The 27,678-nt window shown below is 39.9% G+C and overlaps 1 protein-coding gene across 1 annotated transcript in view; it reads left to right on the top strand.

Annotated features, from left to right (window-relative positions):
- cfap61 (cilia and flagella associated protein 61) overlaps positions 1 to 27,678 on the top strand; it is a gene marked incomplete at both ends in the record, with an annotated part of 48,490 nt that overhangs the window by 386 nt on the left and 20,426 nt on the right. The window contains 14 exons of the mRNA XM_080047530.1: positions 1,268 to 1,418; positions 2,101 to 2,177; positions 2,893 to 2,960; positions 3,595 to 3,715; positions 4,545 to 4,674; positions 8,594 to 8,785; positions 9,390 to 9,457; positions 10,970 to 11,009; positions 11,931 to 12,067; positions 12,366 to 12,492; positions 15,923 to 16,000; positions 16,920 to 17,126; positions 18,770 to 18,898; positions 24,554 to 24,681. Coding sequence (XP_079903656.1) covers positions 1,268 to 1,418; positions 2,101 to 2,177; positions 2,893 to 2,960; positions 3,595 to 3,715; positions 4,545 to 4,674; positions 8,594 to 8,785; positions 9,390 to 9,457; positions 10,970 to 11,009; positions 11,931 to 12,067; positions 12,366 to 12,492; positions 15,923 to 16,000; positions 16,920 to 17,126; positions 18,770 to 18,898; positions 24,554 to 24,681 — 1,653 coding nt within the window. The remainder of the gene's footprint in view (positions 1 to 1,267; positions 1,419 to 2,100; positions 2,178 to 2,892; positions 2,961 to 3,594; positions 3,716 to 4,544; positions 4,675 to 8,593; positions 8,786 to 9,389; positions 9,458 to 10,969; positions 11,010 to 11,930; positions 12,068 to 12,365; positions 12,493 to 15,922; positions 16,001 to 16,919; positions 17,127 to 18,769; positions 18,899 to 24,553; positions 24,682 to 27,678) is intronic.

The raw sequence follows: 27,678 nt of genomic DNA, 5'->3' as shown, positions 1-27,678 counted from the left end.
CACAATGATAGGCCTACCTAGGTTTTTAGGCTAAGTTTTTTTTTTATAATTAGTTGGCCAAAGACTGTAGCGGCACATTGAATTTTCTCCAGTCTATTTTTTTCTTAAATGTTATAAAGATGAAGGCAGCAATCGTTTTCTTCTTTGGCTAACATGTGAAAGTGCACTATGATGCATGTGACCAACTAATGTGTTTATAAAGTCCCCAGAATGCAAGAAACGGTGTCTTTGAAGCTGAACATTTTCCTGGCACCCAGACCCCCCCATAACCCCCCCTCTTAGTTGTCTGGTCCCACCTGTTTTTTTTTGTTTTGTTTTTTAACCTTTATTTATACAGGTAAATCCCATTGAGTCCGAAGACTATTTTGCAAGGGAGACCTGTTCCCATTCCCACGTTACCATTCACACACACATTCATACAACGATAGCAGGCTAACTATCGACATTCACACGAGGCAAGGTGGGTGAAGTGTCTTGCCCAAGGACACAACAACCATGACACAGGTGGCAGGGCGGGGATCGAACCTCCAACCCTTTGATCATCGGCCGACCCGCTTAACCACCTGAGCCACAGTCTAGAAACGCCACTCCATGTATAAAGTGGTAGTGCTGATAAAATGTATGAGCATTTGACAGGTTGCAGATTTCACAGGAGTATATTGTTCATGATTGTTTTCCTTCCAGAGAGAAAGCTAACCTGGCCGCTGTGTCAGAGTTGTGCTATAAAAATAAACTTATAAAACGGGTGGCTTAAATACAGCGATCCGATTCAAATCAAATCAAATCAAATCAGTTTTATTTGTATAGCCCAAAATCACAAATACATTTGTCTCAGTGGGCTTTACATTTCATACAATATGATATATGATACAATATGATACAATATGACACCCCTGCCCTTACACCCTTAGCTCGGCTGAGAAAAAACTCCCAGTAAAAAACCCTTTACCGGGAATAAAAAAAATTGAAGAAATCTCAGGGAGAGTCGACAGAGTAAGGGATCCCTCTCCCAGGACGGACATACTGCAATAGATGTCATAAGTAGAGAAAATCACGAAGGAATTTGATCATTGACCAGATGATTACATGGTAATACTAAAGTAAAGTGTGAATAGTGTGGATGCAGGAAGACTTCAGATGCTGCCAGAGGATCCACACCGTCTCGTCTCCAGCGCCGGGATTACATCCCACGATTGGTTCCTCCTAACTGTTGTACAATGGGCTTAAACTTGCCTTGGGTTGCCTCATGATTTTGTTTTGGTTCCAGAGAGAAAGCTAACCTGGCCGTGACTCTGACCAATGAGAGAGATGACATCGTGGCCCAGGCTTCGTTCTTCGATCATCCCGTTGGAAACCTGGTGGATCAGAGTCAGTGGGAACCGTTCCTACACGAACACTTCAGCGCTGAAACATGCACGGTCTGTATCAATGATGAGTTTAGATTTAAGGCAAGACACTGCTAGCCTGGCACCGCCCGCCTACCGTCTTCCACTCAATTTTCATTTCCCTTCAGTAGTCAGTCTTGGTCCGCGGTATATTAGTGGGTTTTCTCCGGCAGATTTTCTACTGGTCCAATCAGCGAACAGAGGGAGTGGCTGAGAACAAACGTTGAGGTCATGCGCTAGTTTCAGTTGTAGTCAGAAGCCGGCGCACGACCTACGTCACGACAATACGTTATGCGATTGGTTGGCAGATCCAGAGTGGCACTGGGCAGATCCAATAGTTTTAAACTTCAACAGACACCCGCCTTCAAGGGAGTTTACGTTTGTCAATTGAGCGATTCCAGACCTTCTGTACAAGTACGGTGGTCTGGTAGGACCAGGCTAAGACACTGCATGGGGAATATGATCAAATAAAATTTAACTTTTGACAGTTGATTACAGATTTTGGATTCAGCCTATTTTATTTTAAATCGACAAACATCTCAATTTAAAAAAAAATAGGTTTACTGAAAAGAACTGTTGGTTTACACTTTTTTTTTTAAGATAAATGTATGTTGTTTATGTGTGCTGGTAGTTTTTTCATTATAAGTAAAGCTACTTATAATGTCAGAACACCAGGGAAAAAAACTGATGTAATATTTCCCCCCTCTGTCTGCAGCCTTTGAACACACTCTTCCTTCACCTTTTCGTGGCACGGGAGGATTTCGCCAGAGCAAGTATCAAGGAAATAATGAGGTATGAGAAAAAATAGTCTTTTTAAAAAAGTTAATTAAAACTGCCGCAAATTGTCAGAATTTTGTAGCATTCTTATGTGGAATATTTACCTGTCAGAATTTCAATAGTTTCAGTTTTAGAGTAAATAATTCCTCAAGAAATCATTTTAAGAATAAAATAAAGCTTTATATGTCAACACATTTGACTGTAGTGTAAAGATTGTTGACTGTAAAATGATGACGATGATGTAACACCTCCAGGATTCGACTCCCAAATGTCATGAATAATTAAAATGGTGGTTCCTCTAAGGTGCTTTGTTTTTGTGATACATAATATATTTATATTATAGTATGTCAAGAGGGTATGGGCATAATAAGCCTCGGCCTCTCCCTACACCCTTTTCGGCCATTGTTTCTGTTAAAAGAAAATTATTGATTGTGTGTATTATGTCTTTGTGTTCATGGACCGAAAATAAATGTTCTACTACTACTACTATTTTTTTTGGCATTTTTATGCTTAATTGATAGTGTAGAGACAGAGGTGAAATGGGGCAGAGAGGGGAGTGACATGCAGAGAACGACCGCGGGCTGGAATCGAACCCGGGTCCGCTGCTGGCCGAGGCCCATGGGGGGGACGCCCTACCAACTGAGCTAAGGGCGCCCCCTTACAACTACTACTATTGTTTACGTCCATACATGTTAATGCTGTTTCCTTGTTGTCATTCTTCTGGTTCCAGGGCTGTCTTCAACGCTGTCACAGAGCTTGAATACATCTGCCTGGTCAGCCCACATGTTGGTGTTTTAGGTGAATACCTGCTTCAAATGTTTTGTTAAAGGTGCAGTGTGTAAAAGGAATGGGCATTTATCTGGACAGACGTATGATATTCATAAGTATCTTTTAATTAGTGTATAATCGCTTGAATACATTTTTTTTTTATGACCTTAGAATGGGCCTTTTATATCTACATAGGAGCGGGGCGCTGAGGCCGCCATGTTGCACCGCCATGTTTCTACACTAGCACAGAACGGACAAACTTAACGGCCTTACACGTTTTTATATATAGTGGCGTCCTGGGGAAATGCACCTGTTGGAAGACCAAGAAGAAGAAGAAGTACTATAGAATAAATAACTAAATACATCTTCACCTCATCACTTGATATTGTGGAAAGACTTGAGGCAGTGGTGGATGATGCCATCTTTAGTAACTATAGCTTCTTGTCCTTGAAGGCCACCGTAGCTTCTGTAAATTTTAGCAAACGGAGAGGTAGAGACCCAGCATTCCAATATAAAATCTCACCACAAGATGGCACCAAAATACACATTGTTACACACTGCACCTATGTGTTGTGATTGCTGTTATTCTTTTGTATATATATATATACATCATGTTTTATATACTCTCTATGGTTATTTTATATACTCTCTATGGTTATTCCAGAGCCGGCCTTGGAGCAGACGTTTCAGCCAATGCAGTGCCGGACAGACCGAGGGCCTCAGTGTTTAGCGTTAATCTGCCACAGACAGGATCACTTTCCCAGGCTCAACGTACGGCCAGCCAGGTAACATTTAGGAACTGCATAGAAAACCGTGAAACGTTTGTGTGTAGCTACATACACTTGCAATGCAGGAAAAAGGTGTGGATGTTTGTGTACATTTATTTCATTTTTTATTCATAAACACAAACAAATACATCCCTACATTTTTTTTTATAGTCCTACTTTTGTACTTGCAATTTAAAATATATTTATATTTGTAATAGCAAATGTTAAAATTACCAATTTTTTTTTTTTTTTGCTATTTCTCAGCAAAATTCAATTAATGTAGATCTTAATTACATACAGTACAATGCGTCTCTGTTGAATGCAGTCTTATATATTTCTTCGACCACTTGGGGGCAGAATAACTCCCCAACAAGCTGATAAAACCTCCTCTGTGACATATTAAGAAGTGAAGTTGATGAGTGCTGAGAATCAACCAGTTAATGTGATTTAAAACCATAAGTCTAAAATAGGCAAAACTATCATCATCAGTGGTTTAGGCACTATCAGCAAGATGTGTAATGTAACACAGAGGCATCTTATTCAATGCAATATAAAGCTCCGGAAAAAAAATTAAGACACCACTCTGGATTTTTCTCAAATCTTCCTCTCTACATAACTTATTTAAAATGCTCTTAATGACAAAAAATATATTGGGATTTGGTAGAAATGTTGTCTGTAGTTTGTAGAATAAAACCAAAATGTTCATTCTGCTCTAACATATGCCTATAAATAGTAAAACGAGGGACACTGAACATTTGGAGTGGTCTCTTCATTTTTTCCAGAGCTGTATACATATGGGTTTGTGGAGCTTTACAGTGTTACCTACTCCTGTGTTTGTGCGTTACAGGGTTGAAGATCACGATGACATCATGCGCATATTCGCAGATCAGATCAAAGTGTCTGTGTCAGACCGGCCGTACTTTCTGGCAGAGATTATTGAGACACAAAACGAGGAGAATTACACCGCTGTGTGTGAGGTTTGTGACAATCTTTAGGCTTTTGCCCCTCACACAACACACGGAAAAGGTACATGCTTGATCTTAGCCTAGCAGTTTTTGAAAAGTCACCCACGGAAGCTTTTCAATTGAGAAATAATTTTTTTGTGTAAGATATGCCGAGCAGAATTACACCGCTGTTTGTGAGGTTTGTGACAATCTTTAATATATTCAAACATTTCTAGATGAAATAATAATTAAAAGACATGAAAATGTTTTTGTGTAAGATAGGCCTTCAAAGAGCAGAGTGTTTGCCCCATTTCAACTTTGTCTCTCCAAACTAGTCCTTTAATGGGCGGAGTGAGTCACTCAGCTGAGTGTCTTATGTCTTATTGAGGGTCTGTGACTGTGATCAGGCAGACAGCCCACCTTTTAGAGGCCTCAGAGAGGTCATTTCATCCAAAACTTCCCCTCAAACCTCTAACTCACAGACCGTGAGACAGACAGATAGATAGATTTTTTTTTTTTGGTTTTAGTTTGAAATTCGACGACGCTGAAATGAACGCAAGCGCGACGCAAGTTTTGGTGGTTTTTGAACGGTTTTGAGTTTGAGTTTGATCGGTTGAACGCGGATGTTTGAGTTTTTGCATACCTTAGTTTTCCTTGGGCGGGGTTCGAACCCGCGTCGGCTGATCCTTGGGCGAAGACATGATCCACTCTGCCATCTCCCGGGCCGGAGATTGATGAAGTTAATAATAATTTGGCAATTAAGCGTGCTTAATCTGACCACAAGAATCAGGACATCCTAAAGTATTTTTTCTACCAACAGCAAACAAGACCATCAGTGCAAAGAATGCTATTTTTATATAGTTTTTTTAATGCCTTTGTCAAGGGTATATTTCATTTAAAGGTACAACGAGTAAGTCGGCACGTTGGCGACACCTTTGAACAAAAGCGGTAGTATTTTTACGACGCCAGCTGTCGTGAAGCTCGTGCAGGGGGTGCAAGATTCAAATAATCAGGAAGCAATATAGTGCGTGCCGTGTCCGTGTGTTGAAAGTGTGAGGGCACCGGACTCTTTTCGGCTCGGTGAGAGTGGTTGACACAGCATCAACTACACCTGATTGCAATGAGTTGATCCATTGTCACCTCTCACGGAGCTGAACGAGTATGTGTCCCCACACAAAGCGAATGAACGAGAGACGGCAGTTAGTTATGGATCACGATGAGGTAATGTGTTTATGTTGTTGTAAATAATGACTATTTCAGATGAATAATGGTCATCTGATGATGCTGGTGAGGCAAAGTAAACTTTGTTTTAGTAGGCTACCGCTCATTCATTTAGGAGTAAACACTGCAGTCCAGTTTGGCTGCGTGAAATTGTGTATAGGTTGCTTGGCAACGCCCTCCCGCGCGCCTATCACTCTCCCTTTTAGCTTTTCTACATTGCATTTTCTTTTTTTTCTTTGATGGTTCAGCCCCGTTAGTCATTATGACGACAAATAACTGTCTCAAACAAGGCTCCCGCGGGACAACGTCTCAATTTGCGGGACGTGTGAAAAGTAATGGAAATGCGATCTGGTCACCCTAGAAGTTAGAAGCATTGTTATTGAAAGTGAGCCCCCCTTTTTAAATGCGTGTTTTATAATCTGGCATTTATCCGATAGCTGTGAGGAGACAGCAGTCTCCGTTTGTCTGTGTGTGTGGTTGTCTGTGTGTGTGTATCGGGCTGCTGGGCTCAGTGGCTCTGTGAAGGTGCTGCCTGCAGTGCTTCAGCGTTTGTCTTTCTGTTACTTCAAAATAAAAGCCAACTCACGTTTGTCAAGTGAAATGCTAATGTGAAGCCAGTGAAATGCTTTTAATGTGAAGCCGCAGCCTTAATGCTCTATTTGTTTAACAGTAGCTAACTTAACTGCTGCGCGCTGATCTAAAGATAGTGTTTTTTTAATATAGAAAGCCGTGTCTCTGGCATTACCGGTGGTGACACGAGTTTATTTTGCTAAAAAAACGGCACTTTGTCCCGCATTGTCCCGCACAAACGTAGTCTTTGTCCCACATCTGGTGAATTGGGATCTGGTCTCCCTATCCCCTTCCCTCACCTGGAGTGGGCTTCTCAAATCACGTTCCTGCGCCACACTGAAATCTGCGACCAATACGGATATGTGACCATAGAGCATGCACGCGTGAACCGAAAATCGGACTGGGTGTACGACCAGATCAAATGCAGTAATAAAAACTATATAAAAACGTCTTTCTTTGCACTGATGGACTTGTTTGCTGTAAAAGGTAATTTATGATTATGAGAGGAAACATGAGGCTGTTTAAAAGATATTTAAAAGTTACTCGTTGCCGCTTTAACTTTTATTTATCCTCGAGAAACCAATTGAGGGGTGAGCCTCATTTACAATGACGTCAAGATCAAACAAATTCAAAGGAAAAACAACAATACATACACAATATTCAATGCAAATACATCAAATACACAACAACAGGTGAAGAGAGAAAAACAATTGAAACATTTACACAGTGGTGAAGAGTGGCAGCAATTAAAATGAAATGGGTGAAAGTACAATATAGCCTAATTAAAACAGTTACAGGTAGAGTTTGGCAGATTTAAGATAGTTTGTTTAAATTGGTTAAAGGATATATATGCTCACCCAGTAACAACAGCTGGCGTAGTAAAAACACTTGGTTAAAAAGCTGAATATGAATATTGAATAGTTCAAAAGGTGGAAACATATTCAAAGCGGTCCCCACATGTCCTTAAAGAGCTGAACATTTTGATGGTTGAATGGTTTGAATAGCTGAAGATTTGAAGGAGATGAAGTGAGCCAAAAAACGTAAGGAAACGGAATAAGTTTAATAAAGATTTGAAGAACAATAGTGTGATTGCTCCAGCATTCACACTAATAAAAAAAAACTATAAAAGAGTTGACCATATGAATGCAGTTTCACACAAAGTTGTATGGCATTGGGCAGAGTGAACAGCCCACCTCTCTGGGGCAATGTGTGACTGTTTGTTCTGAACATATTCAGACAAAAAGGCCAAAATCCTTCAGATGTCTGGACACAATATGTTCAGTGAGAGCATGTTAGAATTGGCCCAGAATCAGCTCCTATCTGCCATATGCTGCTATGAAACACATGTCAGCCCAACTGGTGAGGGGAGGGTGGGTGGTGTGTGTGTGTGTGTGTGTGTGTGTGTGTGTGTGTGTGTGTGTGTGTGTGTGTGTGTGTGTGTGTGTGTGGGTGTGTGTGTGTTTGTGTGCGTGTGTGTGTGTGTCTGTGGTGGGGGGGTCTGTGATCTAGTATCTAGGGGGAATTGGTCCCAAGTGGGTTCGTTCACTCAAAGCATCATCAGTGTGCTGCTATTATGTTATGAACCGTGGATCAAGAAGTCACACAAGATCACACAATAAATGATAGGGATGTGACCATTCCAATCCAATATTGTTATCGAGTCCGATATGGCTGTTAAATGTACATTTTGGAGCACTTATTTATACTAGTATGAAAGAAGACATGTCAGTGAAGCAAAAAATTGACAAAAATCTCAAAATTGAACGTGGTTAATTAACATACCATGTGTACTGTATAGTGCAATTAGAGGTAAAAGTGACCCTGCGTTCCAAACCCCATATTTCCCTACTTTTTAGTATGCCAGAAAAAGATTTAGGATGTCCCAATATATGCATGTCAATTGTAGTATGCTGAAAATACATAAATGCCCCACTAACTCCAATAGCATTTTGGAGTATTCGTCTTTATTCTTGACATTACTCGACATAATGAAAAAATAAATCTTCCTTACCTGATTTTTTTTCTCTCCTGTCTGTGGCCCTAAAACTCTTCTGAACTTTAGTATGTAGTGTAGTATAAAGAACAAGTATGTGATTTGGAACGCAGGGTGAGTATTACTATATAGTGTGTAATAGGCGTCTGTGTGTTTTTCTGTCCACAGAGTGACGGAGTTGCCGTTGGTTTCGTCAGCGTCACGTCTGACGTCGATTTGAAACGTCTGCAGCAAAGTTTTGATCTGAGCGAATTTGACTGTTTGTTCAAGAAAACAAAACAGGACAAAAGTTCCGCTAAGTCTGAGTCAAGAGAAGAGGGAGAAGAACCGACAATAACCAGCAACACTGACTCACAACAGGTAACATCACCACACGTCTGTATTCAGTAAAGAAATTATGGATCTCAGTCACAAGAAGAAAGCATTTCAGGTGTGTGATTATGAACAGTAAAATGTTTAAAAATGTTTTGGTGTGCTCCGGTGGCGTAGTGGATAGAGCGTGTACCATATTGGCTCCGGCCTTTGATGCAGTGGTCGCCAGTTCAAATCTGACCCGTGGACCTTTACTGCAGGTCATCCCCCCTCTCTCTCTCTCTCTCTCTCTCTCTCTCTCTCTCTCTCTCTGTCTCCCCGTTGCAACTCTATATTATCTGATAAAGCTTGATTTTTTTTTTTTACAAGGTTTAGTAGCGAATCAGTCATTTAAGGTGTAGTCAGGGCTTCTGTAGAACACTTGTTGTCAATCAGTTTTTTTGTCAAAAATCTGTAATATCTCCTCACGATCCGCAATCTGTCCATATTTACAGAGCCTAGGCTGTGTATTAACACCAGATAACAGGTAGTGGATTGTGAGGACATATTCACCAAATGATTTTGACAACAAACTCAACCTTTAAGTGTGTAGTTTTTAGTCGTTATGTTGTATTTCTTGATACATTTGTTGTTATTGTCCCTTTCCTCTCAGCAGGGGGAGACACAGTCCAACGCTTTCTGTATTCAACTCTTTGTTATTGACAAGAAATTTGAAACAAGGTAAGTTCAGGATTAAATACACATCAATGGGCCACAGTGTTGAAATGGAGGACACACACTAAATGTGGATTAATACGCCGCTGAAAATAGTCCCCAACAAATGAAATATATCCTCTTGTTTGAGTCACGTCTGTTATGGAACTTTGGTGACTGGTTGTTCAACTCATTTTGGGTATTTTTCTAAAATTAAAACAATATACGTGTGAGCCGGTTTTAAAGATATTTGTCCTGATTTGGAACCAGAAAGTTTTGGTTTTGGACTTTTCATGTGATTAATTTACAATAAGAAAAATACATAATAGTCCTTTAGATGCATAAATACATAGTTTTGAGCTTAAATGTTTGAAATGATGTGATAATTTCAAGAATATATATATTTTTAAAATCCAAAGTGGATAGAGGACACGTTGAAAACATCCAGCTAAATTAGTTCTGTCTGCTGCAAGTTACATGTACTAACAAAATAAATAAAATAAAAAATTCCATAAAATCTCTTTTGTACATATTTTTGCTGATGGCATGTTTCCACAGTTACATCAGTCATATGTTGAGTCAAACCCGGGACAGTGTTATAGTTATAGCAAAATATAACTGTATATTGTGCAGAATAACTAGTTTTGTAATTAAATATATGACATATGCTACAATATAAAAGTGAAAAAGCAAGCAAGTTACATGATAATAATAGTTACATGACATCATTTTTTTTTTTTTAAAGTAAAAAAACTATTCTCTCTCTTTTGATTGCAAGTTACATGTACTTAAAATAAAATAAAAAAAGTAAACATACACTGTTCCCTCTCTTTTGATTGCAAGTTACATGTACTTAAAATAAAATAAAAAATATATAAAAATGAATCAAAAAAATATATTCCGTAAAATCTCTTTTATACACGCTTGAGTTGATGGCATGTTTCCACAGTTCCCTCAGTCATATGTTGATTCAAACCCGGGACACTGACTGTATAGTTATAACAAAATCTTACTGTATATTGGGCTGGATAGATTTTATTTTAATTATTAATGAAATATGACAAATAACAACAAAGCAGTGAAAAAATTGTGCTGTCTCCTGCAAGTAACACACCCTTACAAAAAAAAAAAAAAGTATTCCATAAAATATCCTCTTTCTCTCTTGATGGCACTTGTCCACAGTTCCATCAGTCATATGTTGATTCAAACCCCGGGGACAGTGACTGTTATTTGGCTCCCGCTGTGTCCCTCTCTCCCCGGCCTTACCGCCCAGCTGTTACCCAGTATCCACCCCACTCGCTTCACGCAGAGAGTGAGCATGTTATTAATGAGAGCCGCGCTTAAACTGACAGCGCCACTGAGTTTTGAAGGCGCGAAACTTGAGCTAGAAGCAGCGGGCAGATTGGTGCGCCAGTTGTTCAAAACACACGGAGCCCCATGAGTTTTGGCGAGGGCTTTGATTTTAATTCTGATGTTGGCACAGATGCATATTTTCACTTAACTTCACTGTTTCTGTGTGTTTTTTCTCTTCTCTTCCAGATCAGTGGACTTTATACCATATATGTTCAACCTTTTCCCTGTGAGTATGTATGGCCTTTAAGTAAAAATATAGTCAGCACCAACAAGATACAGCAAATAAATCAAGAGGGATAGTACTCTACTCAGTATTAGTCTCATACTGTAAAAATGAAAAAAAAAATAAACAAAAGAAACTAAGTCGGTCAACATGTTGATCAAAGAATTAACAATATTAAAGACTGAAAGACTTTATGAACAGAAAAGTAATACTCAAAACGTGAAGTTACATTACATATGAGTAAAAAAAAATATGATTAGTTGTTTCAAATTTTTCCTTCAAACTTAAGAGTTTTAGTTTTAGCTCAACTTTTTTTTTTTTTTTTTTTAAGATTCCTTTGCCAATCTGGAGGAATTTTAAAGTTATCGAATAGCCCTACATTTTTTTCCCATTTATGATACAGTATATTGAACTTGAATATATTGAATCTGCTCAGTAAAGTGTGGGTATTGTTATTTTTACAGTGCAGTATTTAATAAGATATACATAATAGTATATTAATTCCTTTACACATCAGTAGGATTTCAACAGTTGTGGGGCGACTGTGTCTCAGTTGGTAGAGCGGGTCGGCTGATGATCAAAGGGTTGGAGGTTCGATCCCCGCCCTGCCACCTGTGTCATAGTTGTTGTGTCCTTGGGCAAGACACTTCACCCACCTTGCCTCGTGTGAATGTCGATAGTTAGCCTGCTATCGGTGTGTGAATGGTAACGTGGGAAAGGAAAACAGGTCTCCCTTGTAAAAGAGTCTTCGGTCTCAATGGGATTTACCTGTATAAATAAAGGTAAAAAAAAAAAATACATGCCTTTGATTTCCAGCTCCTACAAAGTAAATGTGTTGGATTCATGATAATATATATATATTTTTTATTATTTATTAAACCTAATATTCTCAGTGAAGTGTGGGTATTGTTTATCTGTCTTTAGGGTCTGGACTTCTGCATCATCACCATCCCGACTCTGTCTCCTGAGTTCTTGTTGCTCCAGAGTTTCCTCAGAGTTCCTCCTCTTCCCTCAAGCTTTCCACCACGGGAACTCTACGTCTTCCACCGCTCTGGGCTCAGGTGGGGGCATACTGTTAAAAGCTACAGAAAAAACAACTTGATCAGTCTTAACAAAAACATATTCAACAATAATTGGATTATCTCTCTGTCTGTGTGTCTCTCTCTCTCTCTCTCTCTCTCTCTCTCTCTCTCTCTCTCTCCCCATTTCAACTCTTCTATCAAATAAAGCTTGAAAAAAAAATGCAGAGAAAGAATCTTTAAAAAAAAGAAGCTACATTACAGGGTGGAATAGGCAATATTATATAGAAAAGTTTTTAGCTTTGTCTTAATGCTCATTGTTGTGTGTTTGTTGTTGTAGGAGCGTGAATGTTCGTCCGGCCGTGGCTTTAGACCGGCAGTCTGTCTGTAAACTGGTGAAGAGTCTCAGACTGAACGATTCTCTACTAGAGGACCTGGACTGTTTCTATGAGACACGCAGAGACATGGTCAGTCAACACACACATACAGTATATACAGCTCTGGAAAAAATTAAGAAACCTCTCCAGATATTCAGTGTCTCTCGTTTTACTTTTTATAGGCATATGTTTGAGTAAAATGAAAATTTTGGTTTTATACTATAAACTACTGACAACATTTCTACCAAATTCCCACCAAAAATATTATCATTTTGTAAGAGCATTTGCAGATTTGAAGATTAATAAAAATCCAGACTGGTCTCTTAATGTTTTCCAGAGCTGTATATATATATTGGGCATCCTGAAGCTGTCATCAAGCTGGTCCCTCCAGTTTTAACTCTGAGCTCACTGTAGTAACTTTTACTAACAGTGGCGAGTGCTTGGCGGCCTGTTTAAGCCCCGGGCTTTGCCTCCCAGGCTACACACTGCCCTGTGGGGGAGCTACAGGCATTTTGCACAATAGCCTGAGCAGAATACTGAAGAAACACATCTGGGATAATCAAATTATTATTATGAGTGTATGAGTGTGTGTATGAATGGGTGAATGTGGTAAGAAATGTAAAGCGCTTTGGGGCTGAGAAAATCGGCTAAAAAGCGCTATATAAATGTTTGTTTTGTTTTACATAAAGTGCTTAAAGCTGCTCCGTTGTACTTTCAGTTTGTCTTCATTCTAGCGCCCCCTTTTAACAAAAGTATTAACACAATAACCAATGTCATTGTAACGTGTAATGTGTTACAGTATATTGATATCAATGTATCTCTATGGAGGACATTTTATTTTCTTTAATGTTACATTTTTTTCTGCTCATCTTTTTTCCTTATTTACGTCACAGCAGTCTGGCACTACAGCTAAGACCATCCTGCTAGTTAAGTTGTATCTAATACTGTCCAATGTTCTCTTGCTGAACAGAAACCGACATGTTAATATGGTCAGTGTTTGGAAATAATTACAATGATCATAAGCAGTAGCTAGAGTAAATACCAAGGTTGGAATCCTAACTGGGCGCTCTTTAACTTTTATAATGAACCAGTGATTGTTTTGGACGATGAAATGCATCTGGACTCTGGAGTTAGTGGTGAAGGTTTGATTTGGAATAAGCAGGAATATCTGATGGTTGCCAAGGGAACAGATTGGTGTGAATTCAGTTGAGTGACACCCCAGCTGTCACTGCTGCAGCTCCAAAAACTCATAATGACTTCTCAAATCAGAATGCAGAGTGCAGCCACTTCATGTGTATTTATCATGGTGCCAATGGGTGGGGGAATGTAACTTAATACATTTAGTACTGTAGGCTACTTAAACCTGCAGTGTGCAGAATTTTGGGTTTTATTTCCCAGCAGATTTTGTAGAAAGTAATTATAATATCCATGAGTATGTTTAATTTAGTGCATAATAGCTGATTTTTATTTATTTTTTATTATTATTTTTTCCCTTAGAAAGGGTCTCATATATGTCCATATTTCTGCATATTTTAGACCAAGGCCTAGTGCCGCCATCTTGAAAGTGTCATAGTTGGAATGTCATCAGGTGCATTGTTTAAAATGTAGAATTGTTCTTGTCCTTGAAGGCCACTGTAGCTTCTGTTATTATTCTAAAGGGTTGGGGTTACCCAGGGAGTGTTGCATTCTAGAACTTTGTAGAACTTTCTTGATGATGTCATATTACACACTGCACCTTTAAGTACAAGTCTGAGGCACTTGTACTTAACTTGAATATTTTCTTTTCATACTACTTTATACTTCTACTCCACTACAATTCTGTGGGAAATATTTTACTTTTTACTCCACTACATTTATTTGATCAAATCAAATCAAATCAGTTTTATTTATATAGCCCAAAATTACAAATAAATTTGTCTCGGTGGACTTTACATTTCATACAATATGATATATGATACAATATGATACAATATGATACAATATGACACCCTGCCCTTACACCCTTAGCTCGGCTGAGAAAAAACTCCCAGTAAAAACCCTTTACCGGGAATAAAAAAAAAAAAAAAAAAATTGAAGAAATCTCAGGGAGAGTCGACAGAGTAAGGGATCCCTCTCCCAGGACGGACATACTGCAATAGATGTCATAAGTAGAGAAAATCACGAAGGAATTTGATCATTGACCAGGTGATTACATGGTAATACTAAGTAAAGTGCGAATAGTGTGGATGCAGGAAGACTTCAGATGCAGCCAGAGGATCCACACCGTCTCGTCTCCACCAGGGAAAACTAAGGTTTCCATCGCCGGGATTACATCCCACGTCTCCAGGTGGCGCCCTTGACCACTGCACATCATTCGCGTTGATGGTCCAATTCTCAGATAAAACCGGAGGGGGGACCAGATCCACACCGTCTCGTCACGACCAAGGGAAACTGGAAGAGGACAGACAGGCAACCAATGAGCAAGGCAAAAATGAATTTTTAAAGATTGAACAAGCAAGCGAGTAGAAAGAGTACTATCCTGATGTGAAGCAATAGCAAACGGGGAGCATCCATTCCTAGGACAGCTGATTCCACACAGAACTCGGAGTCAGTCGAGTAGCATGGAGAGTGCTTGGTAGACGGAGGGAGAGAACCCCCGGGGCAACGCTCAACCAATCATGGAAGATAAACAAAAGAGAACAAATGTCAGAGAAATGGTATCAGTTATGCAATTAGCGTCGGCAGGACAATTCTCAGTGGGAGGACAGCCGGTACTCAGGCCCAGACAAACCGAGACCGAGGCAGCTCCTCAGGGTGATAATAATAACGCTATAACAATGCGAACACAATTAACATTAAAATTACATTGATCACACTCTACCGTTCCCCATCGACACACAATCGGCGCCAGCCCCCCAGACCCAGAGCCTGCCCCCCAGCACCCCGCCCCCAGAGAGCACGCCCCAGTGCGGCACTAGTCCAGAGGAGGACCGGGGCCATAGATAGAGAATAGAGTATAGAATAGGGAAATAGCCAAATACACCGCTGCCACGAGGAGCAACCACTGCCGAATCCCCCGGAGGGGCGGCCCGTACAGCCCCACTCAGGCCCGCCGGACCGGCCATGCCCAGCCCACGAGGCAAGGCCAGAGGTGCCAGGCACAAAGGGCGCGACGCATCCGCCGCCGCCGTCGGCACACCCAGAGCTAGGAAGGGCCGGAGGAGCACCGACGCCGGGCAGCGAAACACAGACGCCAACAGCGACGCCACAGGGCTGACCGCCAGGCAGGGGTAGATGATTAAAACAGTTTAAAAACAGTTAAAACGCAAATTGCATTTTAAACTACTGATAACTGAAGTAGTTTATTTAAAAACATATGAAGAGTTTCTAAAATACTACTACCCAACAGTATGGACCTACAAGCACACATGAAACATTAATCGATAAATCAATGACATGATAATAGTAATTGTAATGCAAAAATGTCAATACACACATGTGCATTAACATCTATGTCCTGTGTTGTGCTGTTGTCTTCCAGAAGGGGGTGCCGCTGCAGGCCTTCGTGGCCCAGGTGAACAGTCAGGTTGTGGGGATAGTCATCATCAGAGACGAGCAGGTAGGTGCAGCTCACTAGTTTAACCTTCAGAATAGTGCAAAGAATGAGTATGGAAAGTTTGCTTTAGAAGTTGAGATTTTTGGTTCAGAGTATTGAAAAAAAACTAATGTTGAGATAATGTCCGTTAAAGATGGTTGTAAAGGATAGATAAACAGATGCAAACAGACAAGGTTTAGCCAAATTAACACCTTAATGTACATTTTGGACCTTTTGATTTATATTAGACTGAAAGAAGACATGTTATGGAAGATAAATAGACAAACAATCTCAAAATGTACCAGTGCTTGAAAAAAACAATGATTTTGCCTGCAGTGTCTCGTCTATCAGGGAGTTCACTGCTCAGCCTTTGAAAACACTTCTTATAAAGGTCAAAGAATGACAATTAAATGAAATAATATAACATCTTTGTCAGGATCTGGACCTCTGGATTTAAATTTTAATTTTAATTTGCCAATTCCTTTTAATTTCCACTTTCTTAAATTGGATGACTTGTGATATGCTACTCTATGTGCCTCTATGTGCGTTTCCCATATGTTTGTATGTGAACTCTACTGCAAACAAAATCTTCCTCCGGGTACTTATAAAGTACCTTGACTTGCCTTACACATTCCCTCTGATTAGATTATTGCCTCTGTCTTTGTCCGGAGTTTAAATGTAAGAGATAATAAAGTTAAAGATCGAACACATGCACATTGTTACGAATTTAAAGAAATTGCATTTAAAAGACACTTAAACCAAGCTAATAAAAAAAAATATAAAAGGTCAAACAATGACAATGAAATAATATAAAATCTTTGTCATGGAATTGTTCCTCTGACTAAATTCTTGCCTCTGTGTACACTTGAATTGCCAGCCATAGGGAGAATGGCAGGCTTCTGAATAATGCTACTAACTGCCTTTATTTTTTATTTTTTGTCAGGACATGGAGTTTACCCGCGCCCACTACAACATCGAGAACTTCATCTACTTCAGCCACCACCGCTACGAGGAGCACGCTCACATCAGACACTTTGTCCTCAAGCCGTCCTACCAACACTTCACCAAACACTTGTTCAAAGAGATCCTCCGGTTGGCCCACAAGTCCTGCTTCTACCACAGAATCTACCCGTCTTATCACAGCCCGGAGGTGGGTACACACAGGGACTTACAAACCCCCCCTCAAGGCCCTCACTGCTTCTCACTGGTTCCCTGCATTACTGTGTGCATGTGTCTGCTCTGATACACAATGCCATTAGTGGAATGACACTCCATTCGTACACTGCAAAACATATCCTGCTTGGCAAGTCAAGTTTACCTCACAACAAACTTCCTTTACTACAATTCAGATAAGACAAATTGGAAACAAGTTGAATTTCAGCTAAATTAGTTTTACCAGGCATTGATATTATTAAATATTTATGATTATTTGATGTATTTAAGACACAAGTTGGTAAAAAAAAATAAACTACATTTTAAATTAAATTCAAGAGATGATATAGTTAAAGATCGAAAACATGACAAACATTACAAACTTAAAGAAAGTGCATTTAAAAGACACTTAAAACAACTAATAATAAAAATTTAAATAAGGATGAAACTGTAGATTCAACTGTAGATCTATTTATGTTAATCACTTAGATTGATAATTTCACATTAAGAAATGTTTTAGCAAAGTGCACTCAAAAAAGTAAGTCTAAGTATAGAAGTGCGTGATTTCAGACACAGCACACAGCACTAGTCATTTCTTGCAGCGTGCGGCCCTGGGCAGGCTGCTGTCCCCGGAGGTTGAGGGCAGCAGGTGCCTCCAGCCCTGCCAGCTCCACCTCTCCTCTCCATAACAAGACATTTCCTCTAGTGTAGACAAAGTTGGTAAAAAAGAAAAGAAAAGAAAGAAAATAAACTAGATACTTTTTAAATCAAATTCAAGATAAAATAAAGTTAAAAAGATCGAATATATGCAGGGCGGGCACATTGTTACAAACCTAAAGAAATTGCATTTAAAAGACACTTCAAACAGGCTGACAAAAATATTATTTAAGTGTAAAGTGCGTAATTTCAGACACAGCACACAGCACTAGTCATTTCTTGCAGTGTGCAGCCCTGGGCAGAGTGTTGTCCCCGGAGGTTGAGGGCAGCAGGTGCCTCCAGCCCTGCCAGCTCCACCTCTCCTCTCCATAATAAGACATTTCCTCTAGTGTAGAAGCCTCCACTTCCTCTCATAATCACCTTCCACTAACAAACACCAGATTGGGGTCTTGATGATTATCATGTTGATGATTTGCAAATAGAATAATTGCAGAAGATAAGCATCAGAATTAGCCCTGGGTTCTGGGTGCTGATGTCACTCCAGTGCGTTTCCATGGGACAACTAGATTGGATTAAGACATATACCGAACTTGCCACTCGAAAGGACCGCGTCACTTGTCTGAGTATACATGGCCTTTCAGAGAATCGATAGATCTGTCTATCTATCTATCTATCTATCTATCTATCTATCTATCTATCTATCTATCTATCTATCTATCTATCTATCTATCTATCTATCTATCTATCTATCTATCTATCTATCTATCTATCTATCTATCTATCTATCTATCTATCTATCTATCTATCTATCCATCCATCCATCCATCCATCCATCCATCCATCCATCCATCCATCCATCCATCCATCCATCCATCCATCCATCCATCCATCCATCCATCCATCCATCCATCCATCCATCCATCCATCCATCCATCCAAAGTCCTCACTAACACCCCATCCCTCTTCTTCTTCTTCTGCACTCAGAATTCCTGCGTGAGCCATCTGGATTTCGTCCTGAACTGTGCGGTCCCCGTGCGCCCGCGTAGGCAGATCATCTACCCACTGGAGGAGCTGGGTATCAACGCTCCATCCACACAGATCACTAAGGAGCAGGTGGGCTACACACACAGACACACACACACACACACACACACACACACACACACACACACACACACACACACACATGGACAGACAGACAGACACACACACACACACACACACACACACACACACACACACACACACACACACACACATGGACAGACAGACAGACAGACACACACACACACACACACATACACACACATGGACAGACAGACAGAGACACACTAAGACAGACACACACACACACACACGGACAGACAGACAGAGACACACATAAACACACACACACACACACTTACACACACACACACTCACACACAGCTGGGTGAGAGGGAGAAAGAGAGTGCCAGGGTGAGGAGATTAGCTCAGGGATTCTGAATACAGCAAAGTGTGGCCACTAGGGGAAGCTGTTTCAACAGGCAGAAGTCCAGAGTGACATACCCTGCGTTCCGAATCGCATACTATCTACTATATAGTATGTAGAAAAGATTTAGGATATCCCGATTCTTGTGGCCAGATTTAGGATGGTTAGAAGTACCCGGATGTCCTACTTCATCCGGGCAAGATTGTTAGCGTTGAAAACTGCATCCTATTTGGGCGATTCTGACCCACAATCCGGTGTGCACGTGAAGTGACGTCACATTGACGAAGCCTCCATAAGAAAACAAACGGGGATGCGACGGATATAAAAGCAAGAGGCAAGATCAAGGCGCCATGTTATGATGAAATAAAAGAGTAAAAGTATGTCCCAATAGTATGCCTACTGCATCCCAACTAGATTATTTTTATCGTTGGATGTATGTATGTAGAATAGAAAAAAGAAAGAGTATGCGATTCGGAACGCAGGGAATGTTTGTGGAGGAGAAAACACTACTAGTACTTAATGGTTTAAAACACAGAATGATGGAATGATTGGATCTTTATTCTATATTTCACAAACAGTTTTTTGGTTTTTCTACACAGCTGTTATTCACACAAACATTCACTTAAGTTAAGTTAAGTTAAGTTAAGTTAAGTTAAGTTAAGTTAAGTTAAGTTAAAGGTGCTGTCAGCGGAATGGTTCTTTTAGCTAACTTCCTGTCAGTTACTGCAGTTAGCGGTCCCCTCGCTCGTCCCTACGTCACCACATTAATGCACTGCGGTCTACAAGCAGCAAGTTATCTAGCATCATCTGAGATCCATAAGTGTGATAAAACATGATAAAAACCATCAAAACAGACATTGGGAAGGATTTTTACCTTCTCCGCCATTGTAGGCGCATAAACATTCACCCATGTGTCGCTCTGGCAGTGAAACCATGAGTGAGACGGGTGCGGACGGGTGTCGGTTTGTAGAGTTCTCTCTTGTGATTGGATAACATTTCGGGATACTACATAAAGTTTAATTGCTAATTACATGCAGAGCAGCTGACTAAGAGATTGGCTTTATGAAACGCGCACATTATGTAAGTGATTACTGTATGAATAAAGAGCGATTTAACACTTATATTAACAGAAATAAACCGCTTACTTCACCTTTAAGTTTAATTTAAGTTAAGTTAAGTTACTTTATTAGTCAATGGTTGGTTACATTGAAATTTGTCTTTTCGCATATTCCCCTCTCAAGTCACTTCGGAGGGGGTCAGAGCGCAGGGTCAGAGCGCAGTACAGCGCCCCTGGAGCAGTTTTGGGGTTAAGTGTCTTGCTCAAGGACACAATGGTAGAGATGGTGGGCACTGTAGACGTAATACCAGCCTCTGCTAGTTTTACCACTAACACCCTCCTGTCCGGTGCTAAGAACAGCAGTCAGAATTACAGAATGACCAAGTTTCCATGCAGATAACAGCTCCTTATGTACATAGAAGCCTGGGTTAGATTAATCACATTTAGAGCACCTGTTCCCCTCTCTCTCTCTTGTCAATACAGGATCATATTACACAGGGTTCTTTGTGTTGAGGGAAAGGTGAGGCACTAACACACGATAAGGGCTTTCTGCTTGCACCTGCTCCTCTACTGCTGCACATGTAGATGAGATGGCAGCTTAGCTTTGTCAGTCTGAATAACTCAACGGGTTAATTCCTGTTGCATTCAGATGGATGCATTTTATGTCGGTGTTTTTATTTGCCTAGGTGCAATAACAAATAGAGATGAATACAGTTTTACATATTAAGTAATGTTAATTTTTAATAAATGTCGAAATACAACATCTACATGACATATATTGTATAGAATAATCCTTGTCCTTATAGGGTTAGTTAGATAATGTTGTTTAGATGCTTAGTTTTTTAATGGATGAATTATATAGGAACATAACAATAAAAAAAAAAATCAAGGTATAACTAAACATATAAAAAAATGAAATATTCTGAGGTATTAAAATAAAATGTAAAATGTATGACAAACAGAAAACAATATAATATTCGGAAGTACAAATATGCACTTAAGTATTATCTGCTTTTGTGTTTTGACTGTGGTTAAGATAACTTATTTTCCTGATGCCTGCACACATACACATAGAAATTTATAAAAAAAAACAAAATAACCATATGCTCTGTTGTTTTCCCGAGTCAACCCCTCTCTCAGTTTGTAACAGATGTCGGTTGCACACACACACAAACACACACACACACACACACACACACACACACACACACACACACACACACACACACACACACACACACACACAGGCGCTGGTTGAAATTATTTGAATTTCACACAAAGGTTAATTTTACCCTCTCAGTTTTTTCGCCCTCGTTTTTCCACTGGATGTGGTTTTCATCCAACAGGGTGCATTGTGGGGGCCAATCTGCCTAATTATAGATGATGAAGCAGCACATTAGCACAGGACCAAAGAGCCGCTCGGAGGTAGAGGAATTGGGGAATTGGGGGGAAAATGAGAGCGGCAGTGTTTGGCTAATTCCCGTGGGAGTCTTTTGTAATTATTGTGGAAAAGTGTTTCGTCAACCGTCAGGTCACGGGGTTGATCCATGTGTTCTCTCATCTCATTAGAGTCTGGAGATACACTTATTTTCCAACGGTTTTTATTGATTTTTAAGCATATGGACGTTAGGCAGACATATGAATAATATAAATGAAATTACGTCAAGCTAAACATAAATAACCTCATAACGTCAACGAACGCAACTATCATAGTGTAATGGATCTAGAGAAGACAATGATAAAAGCCACGATGAGGATGATAATTTTGTTGGAGAAGGTTGTAGGTGGAGTCAGTCAGTGCGGTTACATGGCACAACTAGATTGGATTATCACATATATCGAACAAGACACTCGAACGGACCGTGTCACTTGTCTGAGTATACATGGCCTTTCAGAAATCGGATAAATGTCCGATGCATGGCTGTCTCCACATGCTTTCAACGAGTGGTTTTAGAGCCACGTCCGCTTCTCTTCCGTCAATAACCCATGGTGTAGCCTATCACGCGCAGGCACACAAGCACAGAACGAGAAGTCCGATATGCGATATCCGATCCCTGTATACATGCAGAGAGAAAGCCGGCAATGAACGAATTATCTAGGTGTTCTTATCCGACTTCTCTTGTCCGTTATTGTGCCGATTTGTGTCCGAAGTAGATCGGATAAAGGTGTTTACATGCAAGTTAAAAGTCCTGTTGAGGTCTTATTCGTTTAGTTATCCGATTATGAGTCTGCATGTAAACGCACTGGGTGTGATTCTGGGGAATGCTTGTTGTCAAACCCAGTCAATACCTATTTTTAGAGTCTGTATTAACACCGGGGTTTTTTTTCAGCACACACAATACAGACAGGTAGTGGATCATGAGGAGATATTCACTGATTTTGAAAAAAAGTAATTTTGACAACAAGCATTCTCCAGAATGACTGACTACACCATTTGTGTAACTATAATTCCAAAAAAAGCTCCCATGTTTCTGAACCACAAGCAAATACCTGAGCTTATCTCAACCGAAGAGTATGACTGGAGGTTATTCCAGTTCCTGCAATCCTGTGTCCTAGAAATTGCATTCCTGTACGGGTAAAAAGAAAACTTATTTTCTGCCTTGTATATGTTCAATGGCAAAACTCTTTTAGTTCAAGTTGTATGCATGACATTAACTTGAGCGGTCGTTGGCAATGAAATTTCTTGAATCTCTCGCTGCCTCCAACAATGCAGCAATAAAAAATATGTATGAAGAAGAACACACGAGTGGCTAGGAAAATCTAAATGAAAGAAATACTTGAGGCAGTGGTGGAAGATGCCATCTTTAGAAACTATCTTCTTGTCCTTGAAGGCCACCGTAGCTTCTGTAAATTATTCAAAAGGGAGATTTGGGGCGCTCCGTGGAGCAGGGCGGATGTAGTGGATAGAGCGTGTACCATATTGGCTACGACCTTCGTTGCAGTGATCGCGAGTTCAAATCCGACCCCTGGACCCTACTGCATGTCTTCCCCCCTCTCTCTCTGTCTCCCTATCTCAACTCCGTACATTTAATAAAGGTTGAAAATGCCAAAAAATTATCTTAAAAAAAAAAGGAGAGGTTAGTGAGGGAGCGTTGACATTTAGAATCTCACCACTAGATGCTGCTAAATACTCGGATATTACACACTGTACCTTTTTAAAGTGTTAAAATATTCAGAATGTCTCACAGCCCATATTTATTATCCAGTGGATTTCTTTTTGGAAATTCTAACTTTGCGATATATATATACACGTGAAAGGAATGTTTTTCATATTCAATAAGATTCACTCAATGCACAAATTTTAGAAATGTTAGATTCGGCACAAACTTCCCCTTAAGCGCACCGGGCTATTAAGCATTTAGCCTGAAAGCTTGAACGCTATTCAACCAGGAGATTAAGTGCTTTCTGTCCTGTGATATTCAAATGGGAAAAGATTGGACACATTATTTTGTAATGCTTTGAGTGGGTTAATAATTACGAGCATGTGCATTTAATGGATTATTTAATTGTCCTGGAAAAATTGCACCAGTCATTTTGGGAGCGTCAAATGACCTCCACAATTTTTCCACTTGTATTTTTTTGAGAAAGCTTGTCGAAATCCTTTTTTTGTCAAAATCAGTGAATATCTACTCACGATCTGCTACCTGTCCATACTGTGTGAAAGAACCAGTGTTATTACATAGCCTAGGCTCTGTAAACGGGCATTTTGCTAGCTATTGTGGGCCCTGTTTGTTTACATACCCTTTGTTTACATACCAGTTTACACACCCTAGGCTGTGTATTATCACCAGATTGTTTTCAGCACACACACAGTACGTAGAGGTAGCGAATCATGAGGAGATATTCATGAATTTGACAAAAAGGGATTTTGACAACAAGCGTTCTCCAGAATCACTCAATCACACAGCACAAGTAAAATTCATTAACAAATTTAAACATGTTATTTTGAATCAGCCCCACTCCACCTGTAACTGTTTTGGTTAGTCAATGTTCTGCTTCATCCATTTGATCTGAATGTTTTAATTGTTCTTGTCTCTTTGTCAGCTTGTTGTATATTTGCATTGTGTTTGTGTGTGTGTGTGTGTGTGTGTGTGTGTGTGTGTGTGTGTGTTGTAATTTCACTCAACATCATTGTAAATAAGGGGTCACCCGTTAATTGATCTTTCGAGGATAAATGAAGGAAAAATTCAAAAATGTATCCGACTAAATCCAATTTTTTTTTTTTCTTCTTTCTCTTCAGGCTCCGTTTTCCCTGAGCCTGATTAGCAGGAAGTTAACCATGGAGCCCAAGGTCACTGTTAACGCTCGGATAGTGGTGGTGGGCGCCTCAGACACCGGACTATCTTTCCTCGAGGTGCTTTGCTTCTGGTGAGTCTGCCTTTAAGTTAAAGGTGCAGTGCGTAATATGACATCATCAAGAAAGTTCTAAGAATTCTACAAAGTTCTAGAATGCAATGCTCCCTGGGTAACCCCACCCCTTTTGAATAATAACAGAAGCTACAGTGGCCTTCAAGGACAAGAACAATTCTAAATTTTAAACAATGCACCTGATGACATTCCAACCATGACACTTCCAACATGGCGGCGCCCATGCCCTGGTCCATGATATGGAGAAATATGGAGATATAAGAGACCCTTTCTAAGGGAAAAACATTTAAATAAAAAAAAAAAAAATCAGCTATTATACACTAAATGAAACGTACTTATGGATATTATAATTATTTTCTACCAAGTCTGCTATGAAAAAATTCCCAAAATTCTACACACTGCAGGTTTAAGTCTTTATTTAACACACACAGTAATAGCTATACACAATTTAATTCATAACTGATAAATGTCCACAGTTGAATTTTATAATTACATTTTTCAGTTGCATGATAAAGAAATGTCTGTTTCTCAAATAGTACCATGGACTCCACTTATGGCGCTTTTCCCTGTTTTCTCACAGACTCAAAGCGCTTTGCATTGTTTTGTACACATTCACCCATTCACACACACATTCACACATCGATAGCAGCAGCAGCAGCTACCACAAATAGATAACAAATGACAAATAGAGATGGAGATAGAGATGCAATAACAAATAGAGATGGAGATAGAGATCCAATAACAAATAGAGATGAATACAGTTTTACATAAAGTAATACTTATTTTTAATAAATGTCAAAATGCAGCATCTACATTATGCACATTTTATAGAATCATTCTTGTCCTTATAGGATTAGATAATGTTGTTTAGATGTTAAGTTTTTTAATAGATGAATTATACAGGAACATAACAATAAAAAAAAAAAACGATCATACGTATTACATAAAGCAGCTACCACGCAGGCTGCAAGCTAACTATCAGGAGCAGTTTAGGGTTCAGTGTCTCTTTGCCCAGGGACACTTGGACATGTGGCGGGGAGACGGGAGAGACGGGGGATCCAACCACCGACCCTGTAACCCAGTGGACGACCGCCCCACACACTTAGCCACAGCCCAGAAGAAGCTCCTAAGTGTATTTCCCTAGATGTGTAGCAGACATGCATACACTGTCCTTATTGGAATTAGGCTTAAGACCAGCAACAGTGGTGACAAATTACATCGCAATTTGTTCTCGCTATAGCCACTGAGGAAGCAGGATTAACCTCTTAAGGGGCCCTGGGGCAAACATTTGCTGTCGGGGCCCCTGTTAACCCCCCCCCCCCCCCCAAACACACACACACACACACACACACACACACACACACACACACACACACACACCCACACACACCTTTCACCATCTGTCTATGTCTATGTTCCCTGTCTTCTCCAAGTCAAAAACAGTAAACACAGCAGTCTATACATGACAGCTTAGTTTATGTGAGTTTGTGTGTGTGTGTGTGTGTGTGTGTGTGTGTGTGTGTGTGTGTGTGTGTGTGTGTGTGTGTGTGTGTGTGTGTGTGTGTGTGTGTGTGTGCGTGTGTGTGTGTGTGTTGATTACCATGAACTTTGACTTACATATCAGTCTCACATACACTGTCTACACATACACTTTGCTGACCCAAATACTCACTACAGCATTACATACAGTATGGATACATCCACCACTGAAAGTAGGCCCCATCAAATGCACTTTTTTTTCTCCACTCTTTTCAGTAATGCTATTTGAAGTGTCTAAAAAGTGAAATAGTGAATCTGCACTGTGTGTTCTGTGTGTGTGTGTGTGCGTGTGTGTGTGTGTGTGTGTGTGTGTGTGTGTGTGTGTGTGCGTGCATGCTTGATTAGGTATGTGTGTGTGAGTATAGATAGACCTATATTTGATCTTCTTAAAAATACGCACTTTTAAATATCGAGCAACATGGGTTGAAAAACTCTCAGTTGGGAGTTATCTAAATCTAAATTATGCATGAGTGGTCCCCGACTCCCTGGGCATAAAAACATCCTTAACGTTCCCCTTTTGTGTGTGTACTGCCCACATTATACGACATCTTTTGTGATGCAAAACGAGCTCTTTTGTGTCTGCCTACAAGACATTACACAGCTGATAACAGTACAGCTCCAGTGAATGGCTGAGTGTGTAGCCCGCAGTGTCCATCCTTATCACACCCAGGACTGACCACTGGTCTTATCTGGGCTTCCTGATAAAATGAACGCCCACAGGCATAGATCCACAAAACAGACACTAACCCTGCGTTCCAAATCACATACTCTTTCTTTTTTTTACTACACTACATACTAAATTACAGAAGAGTTTTAGGGCCACAGACAGGAGAGAGAAAAAATTCAGATAAGGAAGATTTTTTTTCATTATGTCCAATAATGTCAAGAATAGAGATGAATACTCCAAAATGCTATTGGAGTTAGCGGGGCATTTACAGTATGTATTTTCAGCATACTACAATTGACATGCATGTATTGGGACATCCTAAATCTTTTTCTGGCATACTTGATAGTAGGGAAGTATGGGGATTGGAACGCAGGGCACGATGATGCTGAAATGAATGGATTTGGGTTGGAGGACTATTGTGTTGTATTGGCGCGACTGGACAATGTGGGGATGAATGCCATGAGAGAGATGATAGAAATATGTCAAATATTTGGTGATTTTTATTTAAAAAAATCCTCATGGTAATATTGGATTTAAAGGATGGAATACCTTGATTTGTTAGGTATGGTGCAATTAGCCAAAAACAGATGTATAATCTTATTTATCAATTATTTCTCAATGAAAGCAAGTCTCTTAAACCTGCAGTGTGTAGAATTTTGGGTTTTATTTCCTAGCAGATTTTGTAGAAAATAATTATAATATCCATAAGTACGTTTAATTTAGTGCATAATAGCTGATTTTTTTTTTTTAATTATTATTTTTTTCCTTAGAAAGGGTCTCATATATGTCCA

Source organism: Ammodytes marinus (assembly GCF_949987685.1).
Source record: "Ammodytes marinus genome assembly, chromosome: 19".
NCBI classification, from domain to species: domain Eukaryota; kingdom Metazoa; phylum Chordata; class Actinopteri; order Uranoscopiformes; family Ammodytidae; genus Ammodytes; species Ammodytes marinus.
This window is presented reverse-complemented; position numbering and strand designations above follow the sequence as displayed.